General features: G+C 40.5%; 1 protein-coding gene across 1 annotated transcript; it reads left to right on the top strand.

Annotated features, from left to right (window-relative positions):
• The first annotated feature begins 5,212 nt into the window (after nucleotides 1–5,212).
• LOC145619881 (uncharacterized) lies at nucleotides 5,213–9,463 on the top strand. Its single transcript, XM_081674568.1, has 4 exons — nucleotides 5,213–6,024; nucleotides 6,736–6,958; nucleotides 7,154–8,263; nucleotides 9,377–9,463. Exons 1-4 carry the CDS (start codon nucleotides 5,213–5,215, stop codon nucleotides 9,461–9,463), a joined length of 2,232 nt encoding a protein of 743 aa, XP_081530694.1.
• Nucleotides 9,464–12,313: the final 2,850 nt, after the last annotated feature.

Genomic DNA, 12,313 nt, shown 5'->3' with positions numbered 1-12,313 from the left:
AGTAAGGCAATGCATTTTTGTAGAGTTTTTGTTTTAGTTTGTATCCTCAATAGTAACAAAAGGGTTTAAACTATTGGAAAAATTGCCTAGAAATTGACACAGAAGGGATTATTCTAGGCAATTTTTCCTAAACTGTTTATATTGGTGCTTCGGTGGCCTATTTATATTGAAAAGCATTGGAATTTTGATGTCTCTAAAAGTCTCATGCCAAAATATTATCTTCCTTTTACACCAATAATGACTTATGTAGCCAATATTGTATTAAAAAAAATATATATATATATTCTCAAATCAAAAGCTAAATATAGATAATGAACCGTTTTCGAACCAACAGAGTTCAGCCCGAACCTAACTAGCTTAGACCCAATTAGGACCTGATTGAAATCGTAAGAAAAGAACCAAACTGAACGATATACTGATATACCTGATTGACACCCTACTTCATTAGAATAAATAACATACTTATTATATCTAGGGGTGTACATAAAATATATCGTACTTGTATTTTGTATCAGATGTCATAGTCACGATGAGTTATTTAAAAGAAAAAGGTAGTCCATAAAGGATTAAAGGCCACATGTTAATTGGGGATAATCTGAATTAATCGGTGTACTCTGGAAATCTACCAGTTATGATCGGAGGAGAAAATAATGGTGAGAATATTATTATACAAGACAACACAGCTACGCACTACGCAGTTGGGTGAATTATGGGAAGAATTCGTTACAAATTCTTAAATGGACTTGGTTCACACTAATTTATTGTGGACCACTAACATTAGAGAAACTATGATTATTTTATTTATAAAAAAAAAGTCACTATGATAAAATGAAGGTCACTATGTTGAAAATAAAAGTCATTTTTGTAATATATAGGCTATAAGAGGCTAATTTTTTTAATGATATATTTTATAAGGTCAATATAAATAATAAAGGTCACTATGATAAAATTAGGATCATAACATCGGACTTCAAGTTCACAATAGTATTAAACGTTAGAATGAGAAGAATGAGGGAAATTAGAAGAAAAGGGGGGGAAGATTACATTAAGAGAGTTGGAGGGAAATTAGTGGGGGTAATTAGAAGAAATTGGGTGGGATTAGTAAATAGTAGGTCATGTGACATGCACATGTTCAGTCAACGCCGGAAAACACTTGGTCAATGCCGGATTGTGACCCTCGGCTGTCTTCAATAAAAAAAATTTATAATCTGGTTTCTCCGTGCCAAAATTTTTTTATAAGGTGTTTCCCAACAAAATAGTTGTTATAAATGGTTTTTTCTGACAAATTTTCCTAAATTCATTAATCATTCAAGAGTAGAAGAATATCATTTGTCTTTGAAAATCTCAACCAAAATTTGAAATCATGCATTTATATCACTTAAAAGTTAAAACTAAGGATGGAGAGTGCGGAAATAAGAAGTATTTAAGAGCAACTCCAATGGTTGTAGCTAGGGACTTGATTGCAATTTTAAATAATCCCTAGCTAGTAGCTTGACCATTGGAGCAAAAATATGTAATTAGCTTAGTCAAGCAAATTTGCTTTGCCAAGCTAAAAGTCAATTAGTAATTAAGATAAAAATAATAAATTGATAATTTAAATAGTAAGCTAATAGCTTGAAAGCTTATGTGGCATGACAAGCTAATTTGACAATTAGGCCCTGTTCTTTTGAGCTTCTGGGCAGAGCAGAACAGATTTCAGCAGAGCAAAGCAAAGCAAAGCAGAGCAGATTTCAGCCGAGCCGAGCCGAACAGATTTTATTATTATTATTATAATTATTATTATTATTATTACTATTATTATTATTATTAAATATTAATTATTATTATTATTAAATATTAATTATTATTATTATTATTTTTTTATATTATTATTATTATTATTTTTATATAATTATTATTATTATTATTATTATTATTATTATTATTATTATTACTACTACTACTACTACTACTACTACAACTACTACTAATATTATCGCATTATTATTATAATCATTAAATTTTTAAAGTTAAATATTAATTATTATTATTATATTAATTGTAATTATTATTAAATATTATTTAATTACTATTATTATTAAAAATTAATAATTAGTATTATCTTTAAATGTTAGTTATTATCTTAATAGTAATTGCTATTATAAAAATCAATTATTGTTATTATAATTAATATTATTAGTTATAAGTATTATTATTACTATTAGTATAATTACTATTATTATTACTATTATTATTACTATTACTATTATTATTATTATTATTATTATTAAATATTAATTATTATTGTTATTATTATTATTATTGTTATTAATAATTATCAATAATTTATTATTATTATTGTTATTAAATATTAATAATTATTTATTATTTTTTTTATTTTTCATTAAATATCAATAATTAATTATTGTTATTATTATTATTAAGTATTAATTATTATTATAATTAAATATTAATTATTTATTATTATTAAATATAAATTATTTATTTTTATTAAATATTTATTATTATTATTATTATAAAATATTAATTATTATTAAATATTAAGTATTAATTTTAAAAAGTAGAGCAGAGCAGGGCAGGGCAGAGCAGAGCAAAGCAGAGTAAAGCAGCTCTAAAGAACGGGGCCTTAGCTTGCTATTGGAGTTGCTCTAAGTTGAGAAACTTAATAAATAATACAACTAATCAGGTTAAGGATCTCATTATGGTCTAAATCTGATCAAATGGGTCATCCAATCTAGATGCAAAGGAAGCACACATGAATTTCAAAGACAACATTAAGAGGTAAGTATCAGTCCTCATCATCCCAGTCGTCATTTTCCCAATCCTCATTTACCCAATCCTCTTTGTTTTTATAGTTTGGATTGTTTGCTTGAGATCTGTACATTTCTGCCACCTAAAAGTGTATGGGATGGTATCTGGGCATGACTAGATCACAAGAAGATGCTGATATGTTACAGAAAGAGGACATGTCGGCCTGCCGTAATTTAACACGTGGCAACAGAAACTCGACACTTGGCACAAAAGGTTGTGCATGGGTGAAAGCCACCTGTCAAGGTAGATTACTATAAATAAGTAGGTAAGACCTCATTAATGAGGACAGGAATTACTCTCTCTCTCTAATCTCTCTCTACTTTCTCTCTCTTACTTATCTTCTCTTCTCAAACACTTTCTGACTTTATCATCGGAGTGGTTATCCCCGGAACACCCCGGGGTTAGCTAACTTCTTCTCATTGTGTAGGTTCTCAGCTTGCCGATAGGAGTATCAGAATCTCAGGTCCGAGTTCCTGAAGGAGTTGGGATCAGACAGAAACAATTTCCGAGTTCCTGGAGGAGTTGGGATCAGACAGAAACAATTTGGCGCTAGAAGGAGGGGCAGTTGATCACTTCTATCGCCTAAGAACCTCACACAAAATATATATACAACAACAATAATCATGGCCGGAAACAATTTTAACAATGGAATACCAGTAGGACAACCCCAGGTGGAGATAGTAGACGAAACCCATACCCTAGAGGGTAATCAGTTCCATATGCCGATAACCCCCCCTGCAGGAGGAGGGGAGGCAGAGGATCCTATGGCGGCATTTACTCCAGATGAATTGGAAACAGCCGCGAGGGTGATGAGTGCAATGAGTAAGAAGAGAAAGGAGGCTGAGGCGGCACGGGCTGAAAGAGAAGCTGCCCAGGCCGATAAAGGAACATCGCACCGTCACCAGGGGGAACAACACAATCAGCTGGAGAACTCGTCAAGGAGACCCCGATATGAGTCGTCAGTAAGGACGCATACAACATCACGGCAGGATGAGCAATCCTCGAGTCGTGTTGTGAGTACCAGAACTCAGCAGCAAAGAAGCTCGCAAGTAGTAGGTCAAGCAGTACGTACGGTAGTGCAGTTAAGGGCATCCCCATTTGCCCAGCACATCTTAGATCAACCAATGGAGAAGGTGAAAATGCCGACTTGCAGATATGATGGAAGAGGGGATCCGGCAAGATTCATAACGTCTTATGAGGGACACATGATGCTGTACACAAACTCAGATGCAGTTTGGTGTAAGGTCTTTCCGACAACTTTGATTGGGGCTGCAGCCGATTGGTTTAACAATCTTGAAGTTGGATCAGTAGATAGCTTTGAAAGACTGAATGAGATGTTTGTAGGGCAATACGTCAGTAATAGCGTGAGGCAGAGAACTTCTGGAGAATTGATGGCCGTGGAGCAGAAACCAGATGAATCTTTGAGGGATTACATCAGAAGATTCAACAATGAAGCAAACACTATTCCGAAGTTACAACAGGAGATAGCCGTGATGGCTTTGATGAATGGGTTAGTTGATTCGGATTTCAAAAGGTATCTTACAAGGAAGAGTCTGCCGACATTGGCGGCAGCGTTCAGCAAAGCTCACGATTACATAAAGAGCGAGGAGCCGTTGAAGACGAGTAGTAGGCATATGGTGGCTGGAAAGGGGCAAAGTCAAAATGAGGGGACCTCGTCTGGAGGGAGCAGGCCGAGGGCTCCTGCCCCAGGAAGGGGAGGAGGAAGTCGGCAAGATACCAGACCGACAAGACTGCCAATGAGATACAGCACTTACACCCCCCTGAACACGCCAAGGGCTGCAATCTTCTCAGTGAATCAGAACAGAGAAGATTGGTCAAGGCCGATTCCCATGAAAGCAAGATCGAGGGACGTGAAGAAGTACTGTATGTTCCATAGGGATGTGGGGCATTATACGGAAGAATGTACCCAATTGAAGGACAACATTGAGGAGTTGATCAGGAAAGGGCACCTAGCACAATACCGGTTGAATACCGGCAGGAGTCTACAGCCAACACAAACAGTTGAGAGGCAGCAGATAGAAGCGAGGCCCGAAAGGACACAGGGGAGGATAGTCCGACAAGGGGATGCAGGAGTACCGCCGTTATCTACAGGGAGAGTGGATGTGATAACGGGGGGGCCGATTCACGGAGGGACGATTAGCGGAGCGAAAAAGCATTTAGCGGAGCACCGTCATCTAGTTTGTGCTTTAGATGTAGATAATCGTCCTCGGCCAGCATCAATACCGCAAGTTGTATTTACGGAAGAAGATGCACGAGGTGTAGTGTTCCCACATGATGATCCGTTAGTCCTGATAACCAAGATCAATGGGGCTGACATCAAAAGGGTGCTGGTGGATGGAGTAGTTCAGCGAACGTGTTGTTTATGCAGGCTTTTACCGAAATGAATATAGGAAGGCAATATTTGAAACCGGTATCATACCCTGTGATCGGTTTTAATGGGTCGACAGTGAGGCCAGAAGGGAGCATTGTGTTGCCTGTAAGGATTGGTGATGGACCACAAGCGAGGGATGTGATGGCAGAGTTTTTGGTGGTAGGTGTCAAGTCGGCTTATAACGCAATTATCGGCAGACCGATAATTCATGACATGCAGGCTGTTGTATCAACATACCATTTGGCAATAGCCTATGTATCAAACTTGGGAGCTGTGGAAAAGGTGTATGGAGGTCAGGTTATGTCGAAAGCCTGTTATGTAACAGCTTTGAAGAACCCAGTTGGTGATGCCGCAGTTCCATGCAACCCAACAAGGGAAGGTGAACCGACAGTGCAAGATTTGACAATGAAAATTTTTGATGCAAGACCTGAAGAAACACCAAGGCCGTTGCCGGGCGGAGAAACCGTCCAAGTTGAATTGCAGCCAGGCGACCCCAGTAGAACAGTGAAAGTTGGGGCAGATATGGACGTGGAGACCAGGTGTAACCTGATAAGTTTACTGCGCGAGAACGCCGACGTCTTTGCGTTCTCGGCCAGTGAGATGCCAGGCATACATCCTGAGATAATGGAACATAAGCTGAATGTTGATAGAAAGTTTAGGCCGATAAGGCAGAAGAAGCGTAACTTCTCGACTGAGAAAATAGAAGCGATCCAGGCCGAGGTGAATAAGCTCTTGGCAGCAGGGTTTATAGAACCCTGTACATATCCCGAATGGTTGGCAAATGTAGTAATGGTGAGGAAGCCGACAGGGAAATGGCGAATGTGTGTGGATTTTACAGATTTGAATAAAGCTTGCCCTAAGGATTGCTACCCATTACCTCGGATAGATAGGCTGGTAGATTCGACCTCTGGTCATGCCATGCTTAGTTTTCTGGATGCATTCTCAGGATATCACCAGGTCAGCATGCATAAGACCGACAGAAATAAAACGACCTTTATAACAGATGTAGGTGTGTATTGCTATAGGGCAATGCCCTTTGGGTTGAAAAATGCAGGGGCAACCTATCAGAAGTTGGTGGATAAGATTTTTGAGAAACAGAAAGGGCGGAATGTTGAGGTGTATGTGGATGATACGATAGTAAAGAGTAAGAATAAAGAAGACCATATAGCCGATCTGAGGGAGACATTCGAAACCTTGAGAAATTATCAAATGAAGTTGAATCCAGAGAAGTGTGTTTTTGGGGTGAGATCAGGGAAGTTTTTAGGTTTTATGGTTAGTGAACGGGGGATAGATGCAAATCCCGATAAGGTGAATGCGGTGCTTCAAATGAAACAACCAAAAACCATCCGTGATATACAGAGGTTAACGGGCAGGATGGCAGGGCTAACAAGATTTATCAGCAAATCAGCTGATAAAGCACTCCCGTTTTTTATGGTGCTGAGAAAGAATAAGGCATTTGAGTGGGGAAAAGAACAAAGTGATGCCTTAGAAGTAGTGAGGAATCATCTTAAATCTCTTCCCACAATTGCCAGACCTGAGAAGGGAGAAGTGTTACAATTATACGTCTCAGCATCACCAAAAACAATAGCGGCCGTTTTGTTGGTAGAAAGGAAGAGACAACAACAACCGATTTACTTTGTCAGCCATGTCTTGAATGCGGCAGAACACAGATATCCAGTTATAGAGAAGATGGCTTTAGCTTTACTGGTAGCAGCCAGGAAGTTAAGACCTTACTTTGATGCACATCCGATAGAGGTACTCACCAATCATCCCCTGGAGAAGTCACTGCGAAAAATGGATACGTCTGGTAGACTACTGACATGGGCAGTAGAGTTATCGGAGTATGAAATAAGTTACAAGCCTAGGACGTCAATTAAGGCTCAAGCATTATCAGATTTTATTGTTGAAACCACATACACAGATGAAGAAGAGGAGTTGGGAACATGGCAGGTATCAGTTGATGGATCAGCCACACCAACGGGGGCAGGGGCCGGAGTTGTGATAACGGCTCCAGATGGAAAAATATTTGAATACGCCATGAAATTTAAGTTCAAGGCAACAAATAATGAGGCCGAGTATGAAGCTGCGGTAGCCGGAATGCAGCTGTCAATAGCGGCAGACGCAAAACGGCTAGTTTTGACAACTGATTCTCAGCTGGTGTCAAGCCAGTTTAGTGGGGAATACGAAACTCGAGAGCCAGCAATGGTGAAGTACTTGGAGAAAATGAAACAGTTAGCAGCTCAGTTGCAATACTTTGAGATTAAACTGGTTCCGAGATTGAAAAATGCTCAAGCAGATGCATTGGCAAGATTAGCAAGATCAAGCTTCAATGACTTGGAAAGAACAGTTATGGTTGAGATTTTAAAACAGAGAAGCATAGATGAGATACCGGCGGATGTCAATTGTGTTGAAGTGGAGGATCAGTGGTACGATAAAATATTGGCATACATCGTTCATGGTGTAGGGCCAACAGATAAAGGGGAGCTGAGAAGGTTACAGAAGGACAGTGTGTGGTTCGTTATGTACCAAGGCCAGTTATACAAAAGGGGGTTCTCACTGCCGTTGCAAAGGTGCATAACGGATCTTGAATCCTCAAGATTAATAGAAGAATTGCATGAGGGAAGTTGTGGTAATCACCTTGGAGCAAGAGCTTTGTCCAGAGAGGCAATGAGAAGGGGATATTACTGGCCGACAATGAACGCAGATGCAAAGGCTTATGTTAAAAAATGTGAAAAGTGCCAAAGGTTTGCCCCAGTTATCAACTTGCCCCCGAACGATCTAACTCCGATACTGAACCCAATCTCTTTTGCCCAGTGGGGAATGGACATAGTAGGCCCATTCCCATCAGCCACAGGCGGAAGAAAATATCTGATAGTGGGAATTGATTACTTCACCAAGTGGATAGAGGCAGAACCAGTAACGAAGATAACGGCATCGGAGGTGAAAAAGTTGATATGGAAAAACATCTTCACGAGGTTCGGGTTGCCGATGGCGATGGTTTTTGATCATGGAACTCAATTTGACTGTAACCCAGTCAAAGATCTCTTAAAGATGTATAAGGTAAAATTTGCTTATGCAGCAGTATGCCACCCACAGTCTAACGGCCAGGCAGAAGCAGCAAATAAGCAGATAATAACGGCAATTAAGAAAAAGATCGAAGACGCAAAAGGTTTATGGGCAGATTTGATACCAGAAATATTATGGGCCAACAGGACAACGATGAGAGAAGCCACAGGTGAATCCCCTTATACTCTGGTTTTTGGAACGGAGGCAGTCATACCAGCAGAAGTCGGGTTGCCGACATTCCGGATTCACCATTACTGTGCAGATCAAAATGATTTACTCCTACGGCAACAGTTAGATTTCTTGCCAGAGCTAAGAGAAAAAGCAGCAGTTAAGTCAGCTGTCTTTAAAGAAAGAATGTCACGGGCCTACAACAAAAGAGTATCACATAGGCCGTTAAGCAAAGTAGATCTAGTATTACGAAGAACCGCAGCAACCGGTAAGGGTAATGAAGTTGGGAAGCTGACTGCGAATTGGGAAGGGCCTTATCGAATAAGGGATGTCGTCATCCAAGGGTCATTTTATCTAGAAACCCCGGATGGGACGCCTCTAAAAAATGTATGGAACTCGGCTGTATTGAAAAAATACTATGTGTAATGAAAAAATCTTTATTTTTTGAAACTGATATCAAAAAAGATATCGGTGATGAATGAAGAAGTATTCAGACAACACGCATTGAAATAGGCATCCTCCATTTAACAGAACATCGTTAAGTGGGATGGACAGCTAAAAACCGCTTCCATGAAGATAACAGTTATACAACCTGATCAGTTGTATACGTTAACTCATGAGGTTGCTGGTTCAAAATATAAATACCGGCCAAATCAATTCGAGTATACGCCGACATGAGGCGTAGCTCAGAACATGATCGCCGAGAGGGTACCTAACTGGCTAAAACAACACAGCAGTAGGTGACCAGTGTTATAATCTGAACCACCAACAACCGTTTGCTTTTATGTTCGCAGCTCAGTGTGCATAGCTCTAACGTGAACTATGTACACTGGGGGGGACAAGGAATGATATGGCGTTCATATGCGTTGTGATATCCATAGTATGCTGATAAGTTTTTAAAGTATGCTGGTAATTTTTATATGCAATTTCTCGAGCCAGGTTTTAGATCTGGTATCTTCGGAAGCTGGCGTCTTTAAAAAGGTTTCTAACTGGAAGTTTTCGGATTTCAGACAAAGCATTAGGTAAGTAATTATTTTTTGCAATTTTTTATGCGTTGAAAACTAGCAAGGCGAGGCAACATGATTATCATAACCTTGTTTAAAAACGGGCAAACTAGAAAATGACAAATAAAGAACAACACAGTTATGATAAAAGTGTAGAATTTTGAAGGCAATCGGCAGACGATAAAAACAAAAATAAGTTTACACAACAGATAAAATTAACAGTCGACAGGCATCACCACAAAAGAGGGGTATATGCCGATAAAACAGCACTGCCAAAACATGTTCAAACATACAAAAAACAATAAAAGAGTTACGGCTGGTAAGGCCCAATGATACAAGACCCACAAGAGGATGTCGGTGATGACTGCCCGCCCCTTCAAGATTGAGCATTCTCAGACACTGGGGAATCCAAAATGCTGGGGTTGCTGGGGCCGTCATCAACAGTTGGCGCCAGGTTATACAAGTCCTCATCAGAAAATTGCTGCGCCTCAAAGCCAGAAGGGATCTTGTAGGCTTCCTCGCCGAAAGCCTTTTCAATTTTTGCCCAATCGTCCTTCTTCCAACCGGCGGCGTGGGCAATACATCTCTGAGCAGCGGTCCAACCTCCATCAAAACGATCTTGGAGTTTGGAGCAGAACTCATCAGAGGCTAGATAACGGCCGACCGCTCTCCGACGGATACCAGGTTTGTCGGCTTCCATCTCTTGAACCTTTTCTTCAAGGCTCTTAATTTTAATCCTGGCATCCCGGAGATCTTTTTCAACTGAGGGAAGCCGCTCAACGGCCTTGTTTTTCTCAGTGATCTGAGTCTTCAAACTTTGCACCTCTAGCTCGAGATTGGCAACCCTCTCAGCCTTGACCTTCAGCTCCGACATCTCCCTGTCATCTTTTTCTTTTATTTTCCTCAGATCATCGAGGGCCTTTTCAGCATTTTTGATGACCTCCTGCATGGCACTTTCGCTGGCAGAGGCTTGATGATGTTTCTCCTGGTAGTAACGATACATCTCAACCAGCTCTGTGCCAGACATGACGGCCTATAGAAATGTATATTTAAGTAAAAGTAGGGAAGCCGAGAACGCTACATAAAAATGTATATATAAAGAAATAAAATAATCATATGTGTATGTACCTTCATCATGTTGTGCATGTGGATAGCAGCAAGGGGGCCGATTGGACCAGCAGGTCTGTCCATTGGCAGTGTCAAATTGCTCAACAACCGATAACCGAGATTTCCACCTTGCATTGGGTCATCGGTTATCATAGATTCGTTCCGGCCGACATCCATAGCAGGTTGCCAACGGTCGCCGGAATGGCCGGGAGGGACAACAAACCCCTTCAGAACCTCATCTGAAAACCTTCCAGAAACACGCTCAATCCATTGATTGGACCGATAAGTCAAGGCTGGGATGCTGGAATCCGACCCAGCCGTTGTAGGAGCAATTGCGGTGGTTGCCTGAGGTTGACGGGGAGATTCAGCAGAAGTGAGATCTTCGATCTCAATACCCTGAATAACCTTCTTCACAACGGCCTCAGGGCTTTTAGCTTTGTTGACAGTCGGGGTCTTTTCAGGCACCGACTGGTCCTTCTTCTTCTCGGGCGCCGATTGATCTTTTTTCTTTTCGGCACGCCCTTCAGGTTGCCTGGGGCTGGAGATCACAATGCCACCTCGCCGATTGGCTAGAGTTGTTAGCTTTCTTTTCTTGGCATTATCATCGGCCATGATCTCAGCTTTTCTCTTGGCACTAATGGCTGGAGCACGCCCGCAGACGGAAGCAAGAGTATCGTAGGGGTCGGAAGCTTTGGGGCAGCGCCTGATAACCCTTGTCCCGTCAGAAGATAGGCCGAGTTGTCTGTTATCCAACTTATCAATACCTGGTAAAAAGGAATGTAAATTCAATCAGTTAAATGCGAATATATAAAAAAAATAATAATAATAATAAAAGGGTAAGGAAGGTAACGCTAAACAAGTAAACTACGCCGTTTTCATTATGAAAATAAGAACATGAATAATTAGTGAATAACAGTAATAAAACCAAGAAGAATAAGCTATACCATGCTGGTCAGTCCAACAAAGACCGACACGAGATAGCGGCGCGTTGCCCAGAATGTAACTCACATTCGGCACCCACACCGCAGGAATTAGACGGACCTTGCCGTCGCCTTCATCATGTTCAGAGATGTCAAAGTGATTGACAACCCTTTCTTCATGCTTCCCGAGATCTCTCTCGGGGATTGAATCAAAATGGGGATGAGGCTTGAAAAAAGCTCTCCTCAAAGGAAAATCCTCTGGAACTGACATAAAGAAAAACTTATCCTTCCAACCTTTGCAGCTAGATAGTTTAGGATGGACGGTATATTTGTGAGGTTGGGTATATAAAGACCACTACCCATCTGATTGACCATCTCTCTTTAGGGTAATAAGCCGTCTGAATACATTAAGGGTTAGAGGGAAGTTCCGATATAGCATAACCCAAACTGTAGCAATAACGGCACGAATAGTTTGAGGGGTTAATGAACCAGGCAAACGTTCCAAGCCTTCAAGATTTTAGCAACAAAGGGATGCAGAGGAAAACGGAGGCCAAAATCCAAGTGCTTCATGTAAACAGCCACGGAACCAGCTGGACAATCCAACACTGAAGCTCCAGATGGAGGGAGAGACAACTCGTACCCATCAGGTAAGTTAAAGAACTTTTTCGCACGACGGCAATAGTCCTTTGTAATTGCAGTTTTCCTAAAAGCTTCACTTATCTTTTCCTTTGCAACTTTTCCGTTGTTGGCAAGAACTATAGGTTGTCGGAACTCAGCCCTATCAGTCTCAGAACTATACCCCTCGTCCAAATTCTCTTCCTGGATAACCTCGGCCGTTAAGTCAA

The sequence above is a fragment of the Chenopodium album genome, chromosome 27 (genome assembly GCF_948465745.1).
Source record: "Chenopodium album chromosome 27, dcCheAlbu1.1, whole genome shotgun sequence".
Classification (NCBI taxonomy): Eukaryota; Viridiplantae; Streptophyta; class Magnoliopsida; order Caryophyllales; family Amaranthaceae; genus Chenopodium; species Chenopodium album.
The sequence above is the reverse complement of the archived record's forward strand: the minus strand, read 5'-3'. Positions and strand labels throughout refer to the sequence as shown.

Excerpts from the sequence above, each read along its gene's own strand:
- LOC145619881 (XM_081674568.1), top strand. The coding sequence starts at position 5,213 with ATGAATATAGGAAGGCAATATTTGAAACCGGTATCATACCCTGTGATC. Across the intron at positions 6,025-6,735 it reads CCGACAGGGAAATGGCGAAT|ACCTGAGAAGGGAGAAGTGT; the intron begins GTGTGTGGATTT and ends CACAATTGCCAG. Across the intron at positions 8,264-9,376 it reads ATCTCTTAAAGATGTATAAG|GTTTTAGATCTGGTATCTTC; the intron begins GTAAAATTTGCT and ends TTCTCGAGCCAG.